The 22,002-nt window shown below is 52.7% G+C and overlaps 1 protein-coding gene across 4 annotated transcripts in view; it reads left to right on the top strand.

Annotated features, from left to right (window-relative positions):
* CHKA (choline kinase alpha) overlaps window positions 1-20,684 on the top strand; it is a gene marked incomplete at both ends in the record, with an annotated part of 47,006 nt that extends 26,322 nt beyond the window's left edge. For 2 of the 4 annotated variants that reach the window (XM_080698243.1, XM_080698242.1), the window contains 10 exons: window positions 504-557; window positions 9,387-9,500; window positions 13,824-13,957; window positions 14,486-14,590; window positions 15,496-15,554; window positions 17,081-17,168; window positions 17,435-17,543; window positions 19,136-19,242; window positions 19,763-19,844; window positions 20,625-20,684. In XM_080698243.1, coding sequence (XP_080554369.1) covers window positions 504-557; window positions 9,387-9,500; window positions 13,824-13,957; window positions 14,486-14,590; window positions 15,496-15,554; window positions 17,081-17,168; window positions 17,435-17,543; window positions 19,136-19,242; window positions 19,763-19,844; window positions 20,625-20,684 — 912 coding nt within the window. The remainder of the gene's footprint in view (window positions 1-503; window positions 558-9,386; window positions 9,501-13,823; window positions 13,958-14,485; window positions 14,591-15,495; window positions 15,555-17,080; window positions 17,169-17,434; window positions 17,544-19,135; window positions 19,243-19,762; window positions 19,845-20,624) is intronic. The other 2 variants (XM_080698244.1, XM_080698245.1) reach the window with 2 other exon arrangements.
* Window positions 20,685-22,002: the final 1,318 nt, after the last annotated feature.

The raw sequence follows: 22,002 nt of genomic DNA, 5'->3' as shown, positions 1-22,002 counted from the left end.
TAACCCTTAACATATTGATATTGTGATAACTTTGGGAACTTTATGAAATGCCCACAGCCCTCTTTTTGCTGGAGGAAGGTTCAGATTTAGCTGTCACTGGCTGCACTAGCAGGGTGGCCTGGGGGAGCGGCAGGGCGCAGAGGCGCCTGTTCCTCGCCTGCATGGCGCTTTCTTCTCTGTCCACGCTCTGTGCTCGTAGCTGGCCGGGCGCGCTGACTGGAGCCTGCGGCTGCGTTGCTGAGAGCCTTGGCCCAGCCGCACTCTGGTGACTTTCCTCTGACCGTGAGATTGCGAGGGCTCGGCCTCTGCCACCCCTTTCTCATAGAGAGCCGAGCTTTCTAAGGCGTTGGCGCCAGTGCTGGAGGCTGCGGCCGCTCACTGGCGGCCAGGGCCTCAGTAAGGCCTGTGGGGCCCAACACTCCCTGCCCGTGCCGGTGGTTGCAGTTAGTGCCTGCTCAGTGCGCTCCATCTCACCGGAAGTGTTTGCTTTTTCTCATTCATAGAGGTCCTGTAATAAAGAGGGATCCGAACAAGCTCAGAAAGAAAATGAATTTCAAGTAAGTAATTCAGTCTGTCCTGCGTCTGCATGAGAGGTAAATGTGCTGGCAGCCCAGCGCGCTGGTGCCGCGGCGCCTCTGCCGCCGTCTTCCTCAGAGGGAGAGCTCTTGGCTGTCGCACCAAGCGAGATGGGGATTTCTACCCCCGAGGGTGTGGAGTGTGGCAGCAAGTGCTCCTGGCAGCATTTTCTAAACGGTGTGTGGGGTGCTGAGATGAGAGTGGCACCCTGATGTGAAGGCAGCTGGCTTCCCCTGCCACGGGCCTCTTAGCCCCCCATCCGCTCCCCTCCTCCCATCAGGAAGCTGGTCACTGCCACCCGCCTTTCCTCTGCATGATGGCCGGCAAAGGCTTCCTGAGCTCCAGGACTGGGCTGAAACAGCCCCACCCTCTGGCATGCGCACCGCAGAGCCTCAGAGTGGGGCGTCTGGGGCGGGCCCCGCCTGGGAGCGCACGCCTTGGAGTATGTCTCCTCTGCAGACTAGAGGCACCTGTACCCCAAAATGATCAGCGTGGCCATCACCAGCCGCCCCGTGAGATCCTGAACTTGGCGCGGGCTCTTGGCTGCTGCTTGCTGCCTGTCTGCAACTAAGCAAGCTGCCTGCATCAGGGCACTGGTCACAGCTGGCACAAGCGGACCTCGGGCCACCTGTCTGCCTGCCGGAGCCCATACCCTGCTGCTCCTCAGCACCACGTCCTCCCACCCCATGCCCTAGGGGCCGCCAGGCATGGCCGCGCGCCCATGCCTCCTCCAGGGCGTGTGGTTTTGCAGGCGATCTGGCAGGTCAGAGTGGAAGAGCTGGTTTGGGCTCCTTGGGCCCCTGGTTCTGACGCCACCCCACTCTCTTCCGAGCTTTCTCTCAGAGCCTGGCTACCCTAGAGGACCTTTCCTCAGGGCCTTCTCCAGAGGCGCTGTTTCTGGTCGCCTCACAAAGGGCTGGTGTCTTCCAGCTCAGTCCTTGGTCCCACCTGTCGCCATTTCTCCAGCCCGCACCTTCAGCCACCCACATGTCGCCTCCGGGCTGCCCCGCTGCCTGCCCCTGGAGCTGCAGTACCTGCCCTGGCTCCTGCCGTCCTTCTCAGCTACCCCCCTCCACATCCTTTTTTTTTTTTTTCTTCCCTGTGATACTGGGGATTAGACCCAGAGGAATTCTACCTCGAGCGATACCCCCAGCCCTATTTTTTATTTTGAAACAGGGTCTCGCTGAGTTGCAAAGGCTGGCTGTGAACCGCGATCCTCCTGTCTCGGCCTCCCAAATGCTGGGGTTACAAGCGTGGGCCGCCACGCCCCGCTCCTGGGCTCTCTGTTGACCTCATCCCTAGTGCCATCTTCCTCCTGTTCCTCCTGTCACCTGGGTGGACCCTGGCTTTAGCACCAGCAGCTGTCCCCTGTGCCAGGCCCGCCTCCACAGTCCGCCCCAGCTGGCCTCCAGCGGCTCTCTGGCCTCCCACCTGCTCGCTGCGGCTGCTCTGCTGCCCCGGTGTGCTCGCCTCGCAAGCCCATCGTGCTGAGAGCCCCGTCGCCCTGCGCCTTCTCGGCACCGCACGGACCAGCTAGGTCCTTAGAGTAGACCGCCATGGTCGGGATGCAGGGTTCTTCTCGGTGCTATGGCGCTCAGCCTCGGTTTCTCTGGCGTGTTTGGCTAACAAGAGAGTCAGTGTCCAACGTGTGCTCTCAGGCCTCCCACCCCACCGGAAGTGGGCAGTGAGCCTGGCCTTTTGGAAGCTGCTACCCTCTGCTGCCCCCTCTGACCCGCCAAACCCTCTGCGTCCTTTCCACGGACTACGGACCGCCTCCAAAAGAAGGGTGTTTCCCTCTCGTGTCCCCACTTCAGCCCTTCTTTGAGGCTGAATTCTTTTATTTCGGTACTGGGGATAGAACCCAGGGGTGTTCTATGTCCGAGCTATGCCTCCTGTCCTATTTTTATTTTAAAACAGTCGTGCAAAGTAGCGTCTCTGTACTTCCTGAGGCTGTCCTCACATCTGCGAGGTGCTCAGGGGTTTCCAGGTGTGCACGACCCGCCCAGCTTCTCCTGAATTCTTTGCTTACTATTTCCTCTCTCCCAAGTGACGTGAGGCTTTGTGGTCCTGCTGTCCCTACTCCCACCTTGGCTCTGCTCTCCTTCCTAACAAGGTCTTTTCCTTTTATCTTTTACTTATTTTTATAGGCTTTTGTGGTGGGGCGGGTGAGTGCTGGAGATGAAATACCATGGCTCTCCATACTGAGTGTGTGCCTTCCCGTGGGGCTGCAGCCCGGACCAGCCAGCCTGCTTGACAGAACCTACTCTCTCGTGTTTTTACTTCCCAATCTCCTGTTTTGGAAACACGAGAAAGTACAAAGACTAGTATAGTGAACACATTGATTCCCACCGTACAGAATTTACGAATTTAATTTTGTCATAATACTTAATTTCAGTCTTTTTCATATGGGTTTATTTATTTATTTTCGGCACTGGGGATGGAGCCCAGGGGCATTCTACCTCTAAGCTACACCCTCAGCCCTATTTTTTAGTCTTTATTTTGAAACAGGGTCTCGCTGAGTTTTAAAGGTCCTCACTATGTAGTAGCTGAGGCTGTCTGCGAACCGCGATCCTCCCATCTCAGCCTCCCAAATGCAGGGATTACAAGCGTGCACCACCACGCCTGGCGGGTTTATTTATTTTTAACACAGTTTAGACATAAGGAGCAAATTGCAAAAATGGTACAGAGAGTTCCCATGCACCCCCTTACTCAGCTCCCTAAGTTCTCATTTTACCTAACTACAGAGCAGTGATCAAAACCAGGACACTGACATTGGTACAGTGGTAATAACTAAACCACAGACCTTCCTTGAATTCCAAGACATTTCCCGCTAATGTTTTCTTTTGCCCTGTCCCGAGGTTTGGCCAGCTGCAAACAATGCAGTTGGTGGTTTCTTCTTGGTCTTTCTCAGCCCATGATGGTTCTGTTACCCAGTCTCAATATTTGTGAAGACCAGGGTCGCTTAGCTGGAGACTGCCCTCAGTTTGGGCTTCTCGCTGTCCTCGTGATGGGCAGGAGGCCAGCACACGCAGACATGCTGTGATGTCTTCTCAGGAGGCTCACGTGTCAGCATTCTTATTACTGAGTTTTAACTTTTTTTTAAAAGTAAATGACACTATATAGATAAAATGAAACTGGGTTCACACCCCTTGCCCCCAACCACTCTTGTTTTTAATCACCAGCAGCTTGTGTGCTGCCAGGCCCACTGTCCCCTTTCCTCTGCTGTCTGGCCCCACAGATGTGACAGATGTGTGCCCTCCGCCACAGGGCAGGCACCCTTCCTCCCCTTGCCTCACGCTGTGCCGCTGCGGCTGCAGCCCGGTTATGCCCCTTTGCATTTTTGTTCCTTTTGTGTTGTTTTTGTTACTGGGGATTGAGTCTAGGGCATTCTACCTCTGAGCTACACCCCCAGCCCAACTGATCTGTGTACTCTTGTGGAGTGGGGATCGAAACCAGGGACATTCTAACCCCAGGCTTCACCCCAGGGCCTTTTTATTTTTTATTCTTTTGTTTTGAAACAGGGTCTTGCTAGGTTGCTGAGACTCTCATTACGTTGCTAAGACTGGCTTGGAATTTGCGATCCTTCTGTCTCAGCCTCCTAAGTACAGGAATTACAGACATGGATCACCACACCTGGTTCCTTTTTTTGTTTTTTTTTTTTTTTGGTAGTAGTACTGAGGATTGAACCCTGGGGCATTCTGCCCAGCCCTGTTTTTTATTTTTATTTTGAAACAGGGTCTCTCTAAGTTTCAGAGAGCCTCACTCTGTAGCTGAGGCTGATTTGTGATCCTCTTGTCTTGTCTTTCCAAGTCCTGGGGTTACATTGTGCTCCACCATGCCCAGCTCAGTTTTGTTTTGTTTGTTTGAAACAGGATCACATTAAATTGCAGAATCTGGCCTTGAACCTGTAATCCAATCAAGTACTGAAATTACTCTAGGTGCACTTGGCTTTTTTTTTTTTTTTAACTGAAATAGAATAGAAATGTTAGGAAGATTGACCAGCTTGGCTAAGTATTTCTGTGTGCAGTGTCTGCGTGTCTGCATGCTGATAGTTGATGTTTAAAGGTCCTTGTCACTGTGCTTACAGTCAGTTTGAACACTATTGCTCTGAGTGGTGCTCCTAGGTCAGGTGCTGACTCCTCCTGTTCCTGAGTGAGTTCACCCAGGAACATCCTCAAAACATTGAGGACGTGTGTGTGTGTTACTGGGGATGGAACCCAGGGGCTTTCTACCTCCGGGCTATACTTTCAGGCCTATGTTATATTTTATATTTTGTTTTGAGACAGGGTCTCACTAAGTTGCTGAGAGCCTCACTAAGTAGCTGAGGCTGGCTTAAGTAGCTGAGGCTGGCTTCGCTACTGGCGCGATCCTCCTGTCTCAGCCTCCCAAGCACTGGGATTACAAGCGTGCGCCACCACGTCCAGCTAGGACTTTGAGTGTTTTTATTTGTCTTTTTTGTGGTACTGGAGGTTGAATTCTACTTCTGAGTTACACCCCCAGGTTTTTTTTTTTTTTTTTTGGTGGTACTGGGGTTCCTGGAAGCCCATCTACCTCCGGGCTACACTCCGAGACCTATTTTTTTATATTTTGAAACAGGGTCTTGTGAGCCAGTGCGGCTGGCTTCGAACCTGCGCGATCCTCCTGTCTCCACCTCCCAAGCGCGGGGATTACAAGCGTGCGCCACCACGCCCGGCCCAACCCCCAGGTATTTTTATGTATTATTATGAAACAGCATCACACTAAGTTACTGTACTCTGTCCTCCAACCTGCAGTCCTCCCGTCTCAGCCTCCCAAGTATGGGGATTATAGGTGTGCACTACTGCACTTGGTTTTATTACTTTATTTATCTTATTTATATATATATTTTGGTGGTACTGGGGTTCCTGGAAGCCCTTAACCTCCGGGCTACACTCCCAGACCTATTTTATATTTTTATTTAGAAACAGGGTCTCTTAAGCCAGCGTGCGTGGCTGGCTTCGAACCTGCGCAATCCTCCTGTCTCCGCCTCCCAAGCGTGGGGATTACAAGCGTGCGCCACCACGCCTGGCTTTATTACTTTATTTTGAGACGGGGTTTAGGTTGGTTGTCCAGGCTGGCCTCAAACCTGTGATTCTCCTGCACTAGCTTCTCGAGTGCGGGGTTACAGGCATACCCAGGGAGGACTTTAGATCATGATTGCTTGGCCCGGGCCTTTCCCTAACCCAGGCAGCCCTGCAGGCTGCTTCCGCCCTCCGCTTTCCCCGTGTGTGTGCCGGCCCCCGAGTGGCCCAGATTCTTCTACTGCAGGGCTGCTCTGGTTCCTCCTGACCCCTCAGGTCTTGGTCAGCTCGGTGTTGCCTCCGTAGAAAATAGCTGTCCCTGCTGGGCGTGGTGGCGCACGCTTGTAATCCCAGTACCTGAGAGGTGGAGACAGGAGGGTCGCAGGCTTGAAGCCAGCCTCGGCAATCCAGTGGGGCCCTCTGCAACATAGCCCTGTTTCCAAATAAGAAGTAAAGTTGGGTTGGGCTGGGGGTGTGGCTCAGAGGTAGACTGTCTCTGGTCTCGCACGTCACAGCTCTCCCGTCCCTCCTGGCAGCAGCCCAATCGCCGTTGCGCTCACTCACTGTGTTTCTTTCTAGAATGTAAGCTCCATGTGGACAGAGACCTGATGGGGCTTGCTCTTTGTCCCCTGGTGCCTGGCACAGGGCCAGGTATGTAGTAGACGCTGAGCGGGTCTGTTTCCGAAGGCAGAGGAAGTAGTTACGGCACTGCTCTCTTCTGAAGTTCCGTGGCTGGCAGCCGATCCCGGGCTGCCGACCGAGCCGAGCCTGTCCAGCAGCTCTCAGCCCTGCTCACCTGCTCTCAGTAACGAGTGGAAGAGCTTCGGAGCCTTCGGAACTGCAGGGAAAGCGGCGGAGCTGACCGTCGGCCTTCCCGGCCTGCTCGCCTTTCTTGCCTGTGATCCTCTTGTTCACTTTCCACCTTCTTGGCTTCCAGCCTCTTCATACTGCCCTTCCTCCCCGCCGAGAACAAAAACTGAACTCAAGCAGTGTTGCATAAGAACAGTTCTTTGTTTACAGTGTTCAGAACAAGAAGAGAATTGAGGTTCCTAAGTCTCTGTCCATCTTCTTGGCACTGACTCTGGGCCTGGGCTGACTCGGCGCTGGAGAGGAGTCTGGTGCCAGCCCAGGTCCTGGCGACAGTCTCGCCACATGTAAGCAGAGTCTGCTCCGAGAGTCCGCTGCTCTCTGTGGACATGGTGTGCACAGTGCTGAATGTACTGGCCGGGCTGCACAGAAGGCCTGAGCTGCGAGGGCCTCGAGTTGGTGAGGACAGGCGCACAGGGCCACGCGGTGCCCTTCGCCTCCTCATTCTCTCATGATGAAAGTAAGCAAGTGGGACATTTAAATTTGGGCAGGATTCTAGATACCCAGGCAAAAGAAGTCCTGTTTCTCTTTTAAACTGATTGGAGAAGGAGTTAGAATTTTGTGAGAGAGACAACCGCTGGCAGAGGTTGTAGAAGAATCCCAACGGCAGGCTGTCTGGCGTCAGGCCGAGGTGGGCTCCAGGGTCGGCGAGGCCCTCGTGCTGCTTACCTTGGCGTGTTGTGGGGGCGGTGGGCACTGCTGCACTGCTCGGGAGAGCGAGCGAGGGAGGAAGCAGCCTTCTTGTGAGCCCCTGCTGGGCTCTTTGGATGCCAAGCCTGAGGTCAGAAGGAGCCTGTTGTGACTGTCTCACTGTGAATGTCAGTGAGTGATGGAAAACTTCTTGTCAACCAGAGACACTAGGTGTTGCCATTCTTTTTTGTGTGTGGGTGTGGTGCTGGGGTTGAACCAGGGTTGCTCTGCTGAGCTATGCCCCCAAGACTTTTTTATTTCTTCCAGTGTGATACTAGGGATTGAACCCAGGGGCATTCTACCTCTGAGCTATATCCCCAGCCCTATTTTATTTTGCAACAGGATCTCACTAAGTTGCCAAGGGCCTAGTGGGCTTCAAACTTGGAATTCTTCTACCTCAGCCTCCAAATACTATGATTACAGGTGTGCACTACACAGACCTAGCAGTTATTGTTATTCTTTTAGGGTTTAAGAAATAAAATCTGGCACATTTATAATCCCAGGACTTGGGAGGCTGAGATAGGAAGATCACAAGTTCAAGATTAGCCTCAGCTACTTAGTGAGGCCCTGTTTCAAAAATAAAAGATAAAAAAATAGGGCTAGGGGTATGCTTGGAGGAATGCTTCTGGGTTCAATTCCCAGTACTGCAGAAAGAAAGGAAGGAAGGAAGGAAAGAAAGAAAGAACCTATCTGATCAAGTCATCTTTTAAAATTCATTAGCTTGATAAACTCAGTGCTGTATCAATGCTGTCAAATACACACAACTGCAGGTTAATAAAGATTGCACCACACAAGATGATGGTTAGGACCCATTTGTGGGGATTATACAAGATGAAAGTTAAGCTACAGATGTGGAGGATTAATAACAGGTCCATTTGCTCCTCCCCCACGGGGTGTAGAAATGAATTGCTTTTAACTTTAAAGAGGTGAATTAAAATCCTTCAAAAGCTTTTTCAGAGCACACCTGCTGGTTCTTCTCCTTAAACACAACAAACTTATAAACCAGGGCTTAGGACCTAGGAATCTTCATTGGTAAAAGCTATTCAAGAGAGTCTACACTCCAAGATGAGAAAAATTCCACCCACTCCTTCACCCTTACAGATGGAAATGTACGTGTGTGTGTGTGTGTGTGTGTGTGTGTGTGTGTGTGTGTGTGTGTGTGTGTGAGAATAGAGATTGAATTTAGGGACGACCTCTGAGCTACACCTGCTGCAACCCTTTTTTGTGTGTGTTTAAATATGATCACCCCCCCCCTCCCAGTACTGGGCATAGAACCCAGGGACAATCTACTTCCAAGCTACACATCTAGCCTTATTTTTAATTCTTTATTTTAAAACAGGGTCTCACTAAATTGCAGAGAGCCTCACTAACTGAGGCTGGCTTCTCGCCTGCACAATCCTCTTGTCTCAGCCTTCCAAGTACTGAGATTACAAGCATGCGTTACAATGCTGAGTTTATTTTTTCTTGTAAGACAGGGTCTCACTAGGTTGCTGGGAGTCTTGCTACATTGCTGAGATTATAGGTAGGCGCCACCACACCGGCTCAGATGGAAACTCACTCTTAAGCTATAATTTGCTGTTGAAAGACACTGGTTAAGGGACAAAGACTAAAGGATTTAATTTGAATCAAAACAAAAGGATGAATTATGAGCACAGAGTGATTGCAGAGCCCACATTAGTTTTTGGGACTGAAGATAGAACATGCGTAGATTTTAGCAAGAGACACGGAGGAGGAAAAGGTTGGGAATAAGAGCTACAGCCTAGAACGCTGTGTGCCAGCATGTGCTGTGGACCGAGAAGCCTCAGGCCTGGCGCCGTAGCCAGTCACTGTCGGGCTTCCTGGGCCTGCAGCCCGGGCAAGAGGCAGGAGGCCTTCGCACCATTGCTGTTCCCGGGTGCCCTCAGCCCTCGCCACGTTGGGGGTGGGGTGGTCTTTGGAAAGAGACCAAGAGTGGGACTCGTACAGGTTGTAAAATAACTAGAAGCAATAAAAGTACCAGTAGGCCTTGTTCTATTTTTGGAACCAGGGCCTAGGTCAAGGTTGAGTTTTAGTTCTCCACGTAGTAGAATGGATCCTGAGAAGACTGGCTTTCGACCTGCGTTTTGGTGTTAGGTAGGGTGACGATGGTAAGTGGTCGTGTGGAGAACGGCGGCGAGGACCGAGGACCCTGGCCAACAGCTTCGAGAACTAACGCCTGTGTCTTGCTGTCTGCAGGGGGCCGAGGCTATGGTTCTGGAGAGCGTTATGTTCGCCATTCTCGCAGAGCGGTCGCTCGGGCCAAAACTCTACGGCATCTTTCCTCAAGGCCGGCTGGAGCAGTTCATCCCGGTAAGGCGCACCTGCCAGGCAGTGAGGAGCCGCAGGCAGGGTGGGCTGTCTCACCGCTGCAAGGACCTGAGCTGCTGTGGCCTGGAGGATTAAATGTGACTGCTACTAGTGTGGATCAGAAAGGAAAAAGGTTTAGCTGGGCGTGGTGGCACACGCTTGTAATCCCCGCGCTTGGGAGGCTGAGACAGGAGGATCAAAGCCCAGCCGCAGCTACTTAGTGAGGCTCTCAGCAACGTATTGAGACCTGCTTCCAAATAAAATATAAACTAGGTCTGGGAGTATAGCTCGGAGGTAGAAAGCCCCTGGGTTCCACCCCCAGTACCACAAGAACAACAACAACAAAAAAAAAAACGAAAAAAGGTTTTGACTATGTATCAGAACCTCTTTTTTTCCTACAGAGACATAGTCATCAAATTAAAGATAAGGGGTGAGACTCCCCCGTGCCATCGTGAAAAGCTTCCCGCGTTCTCCGTTTTCTTCTGAGCTTCTGGAGCCTCAGCAGTTTGCAGATGGAGCATCTGGCTTCCCATCACCCTGCGGTCTGCACACAGCCCCCGTAGTACTGGGCTTCGAACCCAGGGTCGTTCTAACTCTGAGCGACACCCCAGCCCTATGTTACTTTAATTGTGAAACGGTGTCACTGCGTTGAGAGGGCCTCGCTAAGTAGCTCAGACTCTCCTGCCTCCACCTCCGAGTACTGGGATTGCAAACAGGTGCCACCACTCCTGGATTTTTATTGTTATTTTAAGTCATACTCCTACTTAAAGAAAACATTTGTTGTCACCAGTATTCAGTGTTAGACCCATGGCAGCATCATAAGTATTTTGTTGCTGTGGGTTTTTTTGTTTGTTTATTTTTGGTGGTACTGGAGATTGAACCCAGGTGTGTTGCGCCTCTGAGCTATACCCACAGTCTTGTTTTAAGTTTTATTTTGGTGGTACTGGGGGTGGAACCCAAAGACTTTCTACCTCCGGGCTATACTCCCAGACCTTTTTTTTTTTAAATATTTTTTTTTATTTGGAAACAGGGTCTCACTAAGTTGCTTAAAGCCTCACTAAGTAGCTGAGGCTGGCTTTGAACCCGTGCGATCCTCCTGTCTCAGCCTCCCAAGCGCGGGGATTACAAGCTTGCGCCACCATGCCCAGCTTGTTTTAAGTTTTATTTTGAAATAGGGTCTCACAAAGTTGCAGAGGGGCTGGTCGTGAACCTGTGACCCTCCTGGCTCAGACACACAAATACTAGGATTACAGGCTACTGGGATTGCAGGCATGTGTCACCACACCTGGCCACTATCTCTCTCATTTTGGGGAGGGGGTATTGGGATTATTTATTTATTTATTTATTTACTTATTGTGGTAGTAGGGATAGAATATCCAGGGGCATTCTACCTCTGAGCTACACCCCAAGCCCTATATCCACCCCTCTTTCTTTCTTTCTTTCTTTCTTTCTTTCTTTCTTTCTTTCTTTCTTTCTCTCTCTTTCTTTCTTTCTTTCTTTCTTTCTTTCTTTCTTTATTTATTTATTTATTTCTATGGAACCCAGAGGCATTCGACCTCTAAGCTATACCCACTGTGCCCTATTTTTTATTCTTTATTTTGAAACAGGATTTCACTAAGTTGCGGAGGGCCTCACTAAGTAGCTAGCTGGAGGCTGTCCACCAACCGTGATCCTCCAATCTCAGCCTCCCGAATGCTGGGATTATAAGCCTGTGCCATCATGCTGGCTTTCTCTTCTCTTCTCTCTGTTTTCTTTTTCTTTCCCTCCCTCCCTTCCTCCCTCTCTCTTTCTTTCTTTCATACTGGGGTTCCTGGAAACCCTTCTACTCCGGGCTATACTCCCAGACCTATTTTATACTTTTTTTTATATTTGGAAACAGGGTCTCTTAAGCCAGCACGATCCTCCTGTCTCCGCCTCCCAGGCGCAGGGATTACAAGCGTGTGCCACCACGCCCAGCTTTATTTTTTATTTTTAAAACAACATCTCACTAAGTTACTGAGGGCTAGCCTTGAACCTGAAATCCTCTTGTCTCAGCCCCCAAGTAGAGTGATTATGTGTACCACTATACTTGGCTCGCTGAGTCTTTTTTTTTTTTTTTTTTTTTTTTTTTTTTGGTACTGGGGTTGGAACCCAGAGCCATTCTACCTCCTTGCGACACCCTCAGCCCTATTTTAATTTTATTTTGAAATAGGGTCTCACTGGGTTTATGAGTCACACTACTAGCTGAGGCTGTCCTCCAACCTGTGGTCCTCCTGCCTCAGACTCCAAGCACGGTGTGTCTTGCGTATCCTTTTCTTTTGAGCTTAGTTTCACCTCAGGCTGCTTTGTCCCTTGTGGCCTAGGAGCAGTAGGTCTACCAGATGGCCGAAGTGGTGCCGTCTATGATTGTGAAGTGCAGTCCACGATGTCCACACAGTGGTCACTTCGCACACACTCCTGGGATGTGCTCCATTGTTACGTGGCTCGTGAATGTGGTGTCCTTTTTGAGAGCGCTGTGAGCTGCCTTGAGTCCTGAGCATCGCCAGGTGTGGTGGCACACGGCTGTAATCCCAGCTGGGAGGCTGAGATAGGATTGCAGGTTCGAGGACAGCCTAGCAATTTAGCAACTCAGCAACGTAATGAGTCCCTGTTTTAAAAAACAAGGGGGAGAGCCGGGCGTGGTGGTGCACGCTTGTCATCCCAGCATTTGGGAGGCTGAGACCAGAGGATCGCGGTTCGCGGGCAGCCTCAGCTACTTAGTGAGGCCCTCTGCAACTTAGTGAGACCCGGTTTCAAAATAAAGAATAAAAAATAGGGCAGGGGGTGTAGCTCGGAGGTCCAATGCCCCTGGGTTCCATCCGCAGACCCGGGGGGGGGGACACAAAGTGGGGCGGGGGGGAATGGGCCTTGTGGCCCAGGCTTGTAATCCCAATACTTGTGAAGCTGAGATAGAAGGATGATAGGTTTGTGGGCAGCCTTAGCTACTTAAGCCCTCCACAACTTAGTAAGACCCTGTTTCAAAATAAAAAACAGGGCAGGGGGTGTAGTTTGGAGGTAGAATTCCCCTGGGTGTTTCCATCCCCAGTACCAGGAAAAAGAAAAAAAAAAGAATGCCTCTGGGTTCAACCCCTAGGACCACAAAAAATGAAAGCCCTGTGCTGCCTGCAATGGAGGTTGAGCTGCTGGTCCTCGTGGGGGCGGAGACTGGAGGGGGTCCCTGGCGGTTAGGAGCCGGCTGGTGGGTGCCTCGGGCTCTGTGTGCTGACTGGACCACACCTGCTGTCTGCTAAGATTGAGCTGGCGTGGTGCGCGCCTCCTCCAGCTCTTGTAGCAGCCCTGACTTGTACGGGATTTATGTAGGGCTCCTGTTCTATGCAAACAGAAAGGATCACAGAGTGTTGAGGACTTGACCTTGGCCATGTGGCTCTGAAGTGAATATTAAAGCCAGGACTCAAGTGGGTGCCTCTGCCCAGGAAGCGCTGGCCCTCGGCTGTATCTGTGCTCTGCGCTGTCATCTGCCTCCCTCCCTCCCTCCCTCCCTCCCCGGGCTGTGGACACGCTGAACATGTCCTTGACCCTGGGCGCCCATGAACATGCTGTGAACTAGCTGTAGAACAAACATGGCCTCAGGCTGCGGGGCTGGAGGAGCAGCGGGGAATGTTCTGTGGCTTTCTCCTTGTCCTTGGTGGCCCTCGCAGGTGTGAAGGGCACAGCAGGAGTAGGCAGCCCTGGCCTCTTCTGAGGTCTTGGGCGGAGCAGGGCCACGGGAGCCGTGGGGGATGGCAGCGCTGTGTTAGTGTCAGGCTGGGAACAGCCTGCTCTGTGGTTTTAGAGGGCAAGATCACTGATTATGGGAAAGATCACTGATTATGGGAAAGGATGTTTTAGTTGATTGAAATGTAAGGAAGGACCTTTTCTTAGTTACAAAAAGGGTCACAATGAAGCAGACCCTGTGCTGCTGTGGCAGGTGTTGCGTCTTGGTCTGGGCAGAGTCCATTTTTTTGGTGGTACTGGGGATGGAACAGAGGGGCTCTCTATCCCCGGGCTACTCCCAGACCTATTTTCTATTTTATTTGGAAACAGGGTCTCACTAAGTTGCTGAGAGCCTCACTCAGTAGCTGAGGCTGGCTTCGAACCAGCACAATCCTTCTGTCTCAGCCTCCCAAGCACTGGGATTACAAGCGTGCGCCACCACACCCGGCTGCAGAGTCCATTCTTAAGGGAATTTTATGTATTGGGAGTGACTGAAATGTCCTACAAGTACTGGCTTCTGGTTCTTTGGATTATGTGATCTCACCTTGTTAAATTTCAGGGTAATGGCAGCTTTTAACTCCCTTTTCATTTCAGAGCCGGCGATTAGAAACAGAAGAACTAAGCTTGCCAGATATTTCTGCAGAGATAGCTGAGAAAATGGCCACATTTCATGGCATGAAAATGCCCTTCAATAAGGAACCAAAATGGCTTTTTGGAACAATGGAAAAGTAAGTAGTCAGCTCACTTGGCCTCATGAGATCCAATTGTCTGCTGGCGGCGACCACTAAGGCCCTCCTGGCCCAGTGCAGATGGGGCCTTTCCCTTGTGAATAAGTTTTTCTTGCATGAAGCAACCAATTCTTGGATGAAGAAAGATGACTTGTTGGTAAAAATGCTGTCTAACAGCAGATGTGGTGGTGCACGCCTGTAACCCTAGTACCTAGGAGGCTGGGACAGAAGGATTTCAGGTTCAAGACCAGCCTCAGCAACTTAGACCCCATTTCAAAGTAAAAAATTAAATAGGGCTGAGGGTGTAGGTCAGAGGTAGAATGCCCTGGGTTCCATCCCCAGTACCACACACACAAAAGAAATGCGGGGAGGTGGAGAAAACCAGCTTCCTAGAATGCAGAAGACCCCATCCCTGCCCTGCCCTCCTTCCTGGAGGCCAGAGGCCCCAGGCTGTGAGTGGCCGGGCAGGCATCTGCGAGGCCTGGGAACGAGTGGCGAGCTGAGCAGGACACTTCCCTTGTTTGACAGATACCTGAACCAGGTGCTGAGGATCAAATTCACTGGCGAGTCCAGGGCCAAGCAGCTCCACACGTTGCTCAGTTACAATTTGCCTTTGGAACTGAAAAACCTGAGGTAACTCTGTCTTCTGACTAAATGCGCCTCTCCAGAAACGTAAGCATGCCGGGTCACAGACTGTTCTCAGTAAACACTAAGTACACCCGAGCCTGGCATCTTCTGCTAGCCTTGCGGGCGAGTTTAGCAGGTGGTTTTGTGCCCTGGGAAAAGGTACATGTGCTGCCACTCGCCTCGTCAGGGAGGCGTGGTAGAGCGGCAGATGAGAGAGGGTGAACCCGAGCCCATGGGGTGGGGGAGCGCATGGCGCCCTGGGTGGGCAGGGTGCGCTGCTCACACGCATTCCGCACTCGGTAGCTCGAGTCCTTCCACCCGGTGACCACAGACATTCGAGGACAGAGACAAGCATGACACGGCCTCAGGATGTGACAGGACAGGCCGCAGCGGGGCTGAGACCACGGAGAGCCTGCCCAGGCCAGGGGAGGGCGCTCCAGAGGCCAGCCACATGAAGGGCTGCCCAGAGAGGACAGTGTGTGCACAGGAAGGGACTGTGAGGCCTCAGATGTCTGCAGTAGGGTTGGTGCTAGGTCAGGATGCAGCTCTTGGAATTCTCACAAACGGAGCCGGGCGTGGTGGCCCATGTTTGTAATCTCCGCGCTTGGGAGGCTGAGACAGGAGGATCGCGCAGGTTCGAAGCCAGCCTCAGCTACATAGTGAGGCTCTCAGCAACTTAGTGAGACCCTGTTTCCAAATAAAGAATAAAAAACAAGGCTGGGGGTGTAGCTAGGAGTTCGAATGCCCCTGGGTTCAATACCCAGACCCGAGGGGGGGGGGAAATATATATATATATATAAAATTTGCACAAACAGTGCCACCTAGGCCACAGGTGGTGTTGGAGTGAGCTGAGAGCAGGCTGTGGCTGCTCAGCCACGAGTGTGATGGTAATAGTGAAACATCTTTTTCAGGTCACTGCTTGAATCTACTCCATCTCCAGTTGTATTTTGTCATAACGACTGTCAAGAAGGTAAGCACTGCCACATTACATACATCAGGCTGTGTCTACACTCCACTGTGTGTGACAAATGCCAGGTGGCTGGCAGGAGAGTATTAGTAATGATGTGAGCCAGACAGTGAAGTATTGGTCAGCTGTTAAAAAGAATGAGAAGCCGGGCGTGGGGGCGCATGCTTGTATCCCGATGTTTGGGAGGCTGAGACCTGAGGATCGCTTGTTCGCGGCCAGCCTCAGCTACTTAGTGAGACCCTCAGCTACTTAGTGAGACCCTGTTTCAAAATAAAGAATAAAAAGGGCAGGGGGTGTAGCTTGGAGGTCGAATGCCCCTGGGTTCCATCCCCAGATCTGCAAAAAAAAGAATGAGAGCCGGGCGTGGTGGGCACGCTTGTCATCCTGCACTTGGGAGGCCGAGACAGGAGGATCGCAGGTTCAAAGTCAGCCTCAGCTACTTAATGAAGCCTTCTACAACCTAGACCCTATTTTACAATTAAGAATAGAAAGTAGGGCTGGCGGTGTATCTCAGATGTAGAATCCCCCTGAGTTCAGTCCCTAGTATTGCAAAAAAAAAAAGAATGAGGCCAGGAGTTGGAAGGCTAAGGTAGGAAGATCTCAAACTTAAGACCGGCCTGGGCAACTTAGACCTTGTTTCAACACAAAAAGGGGGCCGGGCGTGGTGGCGCACGCTTGTAATCCCCGCGCTTGGGAGGCGGAGACAGGAGGATCGCGCAGGTTCGAAGCCAGCCGCTCTGGCTTAAGAGACCCTGCTTCCAAATAAAAATATATTAAAAAATAGGTGTCTGGGAGTGTAGCCCGGAGGTAGAGGGGTTTCCAAGAACCCCATACCACCAAAAAATATTAAAAGGGCCTGGCATGATGACACATCGCCTGTAATCTCAGTACTTGGAAGATCACACTTTTGAGGCTAGCCTTAACAACTTGGTGAGACCCTGTTTAAAAAGAATAAGAGGTGGGGGGCATGGTGGCACATGTCTGTAATTTTAGTGCTTGGGAGGCTGAGATAGGAGGATTGTAGGCTCGAGGATTCGGCCTCAGCAAGTAGGAGCCTTCTCTCAGCCTAGTGAGGCCTTGTTTCAAAATAAAAATAAAAAAGCCAGGCGTGGTGGCACACGCTTGTAATCCCCGCACTTGGGAGGCAGAAACAGGAGGATCGCGCAGGTTCGAAGCCAGCTGTGCTGGCTTAAGAGACCCTGTTTCCAAATAAAAATATAAAATAGATCTGAGAGTGTAGCCTGGAGGTAAAAGGCCGCTGGGTTTTTACCTCCACCCAGTACCACTAAAAAATAAAAAAATATATATAAATAAAAATAGATAGGGCTAGAAGTGTTAGGTTGGAGGTAGAATGCCTGTGTGTTCAATTGCCAGTAACACACACACACACACACACACACACACACACACACACACACAGATGGGGGTGTGATGGGAGGTAGAACACCCCTGGGTTCAGTCCCCAGTACCAAAAGAATTATAATATTCACGACATCAACGATAGTCTTGTTGCCCAAACCTTTTTGTAGGTAACATCTTATTGCTGGAAGGCCGAGAGGATTCTGAAAAACAGAAACTGATGCTCATAGACTTTGAATACAGCAGTTATAATTACAGGTAACGTTCTCTCACGGACCGAGTGCCGTGTTATGTGAGGCTTTCGCAGTGATCCCAGGTGAGGAGGGCGAGCTGCGCTCAAGCCGTCCCTGTCCAGGAAGGCAGCGCCGGCCCGCGCGGCCCCTGGGAGCCACGTCTCAGACTGGAACTTGGCCCTGCCGCCCGCGCTCGCCGAGCCGCAGGGACCAGCGTGCTCGGGTGGAGGTCCGGGTGGTTCCGAGCCGCGGCTCTGCGCGCCTCCCAGCCTGCCGTCTTCTCTCTTCCAGGGGATTTGACATCGGGAACCATTTCTGTGAGTGGATGTATGACTATACATATGAAAAGTACCCTTTTTTCAGAGCAAACATTCGGAAGTATCCCACCAGGAAGCAGCAGGTAGGTTTCCTTCTTGATAAGTTAGTTTTTAATTTTTACCTATTTTTCTTTTACGATGCTAGGGATGGAACCCAGGGGCATTCTACCTCTGAGCTATACCCCCAACCCTAAACCATTCCTTTTATTTTGAAACAGTCTAAGTTGCAGAGGGCCTCACAAGTTGCTGAAGCTATCCGTGAACCTGTGATCCTTCTGTCTCAGCCTCCTAAATACTGGGATCAAAAGCATGCACCACTATGCCTGGCTCACATTTTGCTGACATTTTTTTAAACAGGGTCTCACTAGGTTGCCAGTCTCAGCCTCCTGAGTACTGGGCTGATAGACCTGCACCCCCACACCCTGCTGTGTCTTACTGTTTTAAAGCCATGTCTTGGCGGGCATGGTGGCACACCTTTCTAGTCCCGGTGCAGGAGGCTGAGGCAGGAGGACAGCAGGTTTGAGGGCAGCCTCAGCAGTGTGGAGAGACGCTCGGCACCACCCTGGTGAAGGCCTCCTTTGAAACAGAAAGGGAAAAGGGCTAGGGGAGGCTGCGCAAGGTAGGATGCCCTGGGCGCAAAGGACCACAAAAATGAAAATAAAAACAGCTTGATATGGGCACAGGTTCTCAGGCACCCTCAGTGCGTCTCCTGAGCAGCGGCGTGTTTTCATCCTTGTTGTTTTGTTTTGGTGGGTCTGGGGATGGAACCCAGGGGCATTTGACCTCTGAGCTACACCCCCGCCATACTTTTTATTCTTTATTTTGAAACCGGGTCTTGCTAAGTCGCAGAGGGCCTCACTGAGTAGCTGAGGCTGTCCGCGAACCGCGATCCTCCTGTCTTAGCCTCCCGAATGCGGGGATGACAAGTGTGCACCACCACGCCTGGCTTATGTTTTCATCTTTAAGTCATGAGAAATGTGTGAGGATGGAACCCAGGGGCGTTCTACCTCTGAGCTACACCCCAAGCCGTATTTTTTTTGTTTTGTTTTTTTGTGGGTCTGGGATGAAACCCAGGGGTATTCGACCTCCGAGCCTCACCCCTGCCCTATTTTTTATTCTTTATTTTGAAACAGGGTCTCACTAAGTAGCTGAGGCTGGCCGCGAACCGCGATCCTTCTGTCTCCCAAGCGTGTGCCACCACGCCTGGCTATGACCACACATTTGTAAATGTCTAGCCGTTCTTGAGTCTCCAGCTCTCTCTGAATGGTGTTTTTCTGTAACATAGGTAAACTTTTCCTCAAAAGCTAAACTTGGCCGATTTGTTAACATTAAAGTGTAATAATCATGGTATCGAGGTTGGAATGTACCACTGAGAGGGTACCTACGAGCTGCCCTGGAGTTTCATGCCTAGCGTATTTGTGGCAGCCCTGCGTAGAATTCCAGCTGTTTTGGCACGAAGTTTGAAGTAGGCATACCTGCTTTGAAATTGTATGCTGAAAACATGGGCTGGTTCGGGTTAGGGAACTGGCTCCACTGGCGGCGCTTCCTGCAGACTCCTGAGGGCGGGCTCTGGGAGCCGGCCATCCGGGTCAGGCGGCGGCGTGGACCTGCCGCGCGGCGGGCGCGCGCCCTGCAGTGGCCCTCGCCGATCTAACGCAGCTTCTTCTTTCCTAAGCTCCATTTTGTTTCCAGTTACTTGGCTACATTCCAAAATGACTTTGAAAGTCTCAGCAGTGAAGAGAAGGCTGCCTTAGAAGAGGAGATCCTGCTTGAAGTCAACAGGTAACTCCGCTTGTAGCCAGCCTCCCTCTCCGTGGTCGCAGGACTGTTCTCTTGCAGTGAGGAGTATTCCAGGGGCTTCCTCTACCTGCTCGTGTCTAGGGCTTGTCCCTGTTCAGTAGAGTCTGCTGCTTCCTCTCGTGCAGCCGCTGGGATCTGCGCAGCAGCAGACAAGGGCAGGACCCTCGGTGGGTGCCAGACTCCACCCAAGGGCGCCCAGCCACGGAGCCCGGCCTGGAGGCTCCTTCTCTCCCTCCCCGGGAGAGCACAGCGGAGAAGAACCCACAGAAAGGGCTGCACGGGGCCAGGGTCCGGTGTCCTCGCAGGAAGCCGCTGAGGCTGCGGGGAGGGTCTCGGCTGGATGGTGGCGGGGCCTGGCAGGTGGCAGGGGTGGGGTTCAGGGAGCCTCTTGCTCAGGGCGGGGTGCCCGTGGCACTGGCAGGCAGCTGGGGCGCATGCCTGCCGTGAGGGGCAGAGGAGCCCTTGGCCGCCCGCCCACGTGTGCACGCTTTTGTCATTGCAGGTTTGCCCTGGCCTCCCATTTCTTCTGGGGCCTTTGGTCCATTGTACAGGCCAAGATCTCATCCATTGAATTCGGCTACATGGTATGTTTGGGGACAAGTCTCTTCTGTCTTTGGGAGGATGCTCCGGTGTGTGTGAGTGCTTGGCAGCAGCTGACTGTTACAGAGGGCCACCTGCTCCTGCCAGGTCCCTGTGTCGCACCTGCCCGCTGGCACTGCCACCGCGCAGCCTTCTGGGCCGCCTCACCCCAGGCTTGACACAGTGCTGCCTGGCCTTGGGCGTGCCCGGAAGGCCTGGTCTGCACAACAGCTGAAACCTGAAGGCAACACGAGTGCCGTGGCTTGCCTGTGGGCGCGGGTGGTGCCCGCATTCGGAAGGGTGCTGGGCGGTGAGCGCTTAACTTGCCAATAATGGGCAGTGCCATCCTCCTGGCATTTAGAAGTAGATTTTGGTATGCAATGGGCCCGCAGAAACTCAGCCACACCAACAGTGAGAGGGAGCGGACCCAGGCGGGCGGCATGCCCAGCCTCCGCCAGCACTCTGAGCCTCACTGCTTTTGTGCTGGCGGTTGAGTCAAGGGCGTCCTAACTGAGCCACACAGCCTTCTTTTACTTCGAAGCAGGGTCTTGCTAAGCGCAAACCTGCCATGTCCCGCCTCAGCCTCCCAGGTACCAGGAGAAGGTGTACGCCTGCCGCGCCTCTGCGCTGGCTCTGGCCCTGGGGCGTGTCCACGCATGTGCACGGTGTCAGAGCAGCCAGTGCACGGCCCCTCGGGTGGCGCTCCTGAGTCTCCAGATGGGGCGTGGGGATGGGCAGTCCCGGAGCAGAGCCCTCCCTGAGGCCTGCTCTCTTTTGTCTCCCAGGACTATGCTCAAGCCAGGTTTGATGCCTATTTCGACCAGAAGACGAAACTTGGGGTGTGACCGGAGCGGACATCACTCCTTCACCACTGGACCGCGGGGAGGCGGCCGAGCGGGGCCCTGCGCCGTGACCACCACCCTGTGGCAGGAAGCCGCGAACGTCTCACTACTGAACAGAGTGTATACTAAAGACTGTATTAAAGCAGAGTAACATTTCTTTCCTACCTTGTTTACGCTCTCACTGGGATTCGGACACGAGGCCGGAGCCCAGGAAGCAGCGGTTAGTACGATAGTGCAATAGCCCAGCGCCCGACCCCAGGCCTCCAGAGGAGCCTTGTGCTTGGACTGGCGGCTTCAGTGGGCCGGCCGCAGCAGGAGAGCAGTGCTGCTGGGGATTGGGTTTACTAACGTGCTGACGCCGTGTTGTAGCCAGCCCTCACCCCGGGGGTAGACGCATACTGTGAAGGCTCCACGGGCCCCGGCCGGCGCCCGGCCCGTGGCCAACAGCAGCTGCTGGCAGGTGTGTGAGCCGTCAGGAGCCGCTCCTCCAGGCGCCCGGCCCATACGGCCCCGCTGTGCCTGTTGTACATATGTTAATACTCAGTGGACGGCACTGTGACTGGACACGATCTGTGCCCCCACCCCTAACTGCAGAGCGCCGGCTTCGGGCTGCGTGGGGCTCCCTGGCTGGCTTCTGCCCCTTCCCGCTGCCCGCCTGGAGCTTCCATTCCAGGTCACGGGCAGCTTCCCCAGGGATCTTCCTGCCTGAGGCCCTCTTGGAAGCTGCGTGCTGCCTGGCCCATGAGTGGCCGGCATTCCCTGCCTTTCTCTTCCCGCACCCTGAAGTCGGTCTGTGGGCAACAGCAGCCTGTGTGCGGGGTGTGGGGCACCGATAGAGCCTAGCTGTGAAATCCATGTATATTAAATGCCCAGTGGGAGAAATTCATAGACTTTTTTTTTTACTCTCAACTCTTTGAATTTTTTTCTTGTGCATATATTTCTGCTACTACAGAGATTGTATTATACAGATAAATAAAGTTAAAACTCAACCTGACGCTGTCTCCTGGATGTGTCCTAACCCTGGACATATTCTTGCCTCCGGCGGCCTGCGGCGCTCCCACACTCCACACGGGGGCATGGCGCCTGGGGACGCAGGGAAACCCAGATGCAGGCCATGCAGGAGGGGACATTCCCCGTCTACCCATCTCGACACACTTCGAAGATGGATGGTGAATTACACGCTGTCCTGGAGATGCAGAGCTCCAGTAGCTCTCGGTGCTTCTTGGGAGCTTCCCAGTGTCCCCCGGCCCTGCTGGCTGCAACTCAGCCACACCCCTGCAAGCCCCCAGCCCACTGCACTGGGCCTCCCTCGGCCCCTCCT

Source organism: Muscardinus avellanarius (genome assembly GCF_963383645.1).
Source record: "Muscardinus avellanarius genome assembly, chromosome: 1".
Classification (NCBI taxonomy): Eukaryota; Metazoa; Chordata; class Mammalia; order Rodentia; family Gliridae; genus Muscardinus; species Muscardinus avellanarius.
Note: the sequence above shows the minus strand (reverse complement) of the source record. Positions and strands in the feature narration are given on the sequence as shown.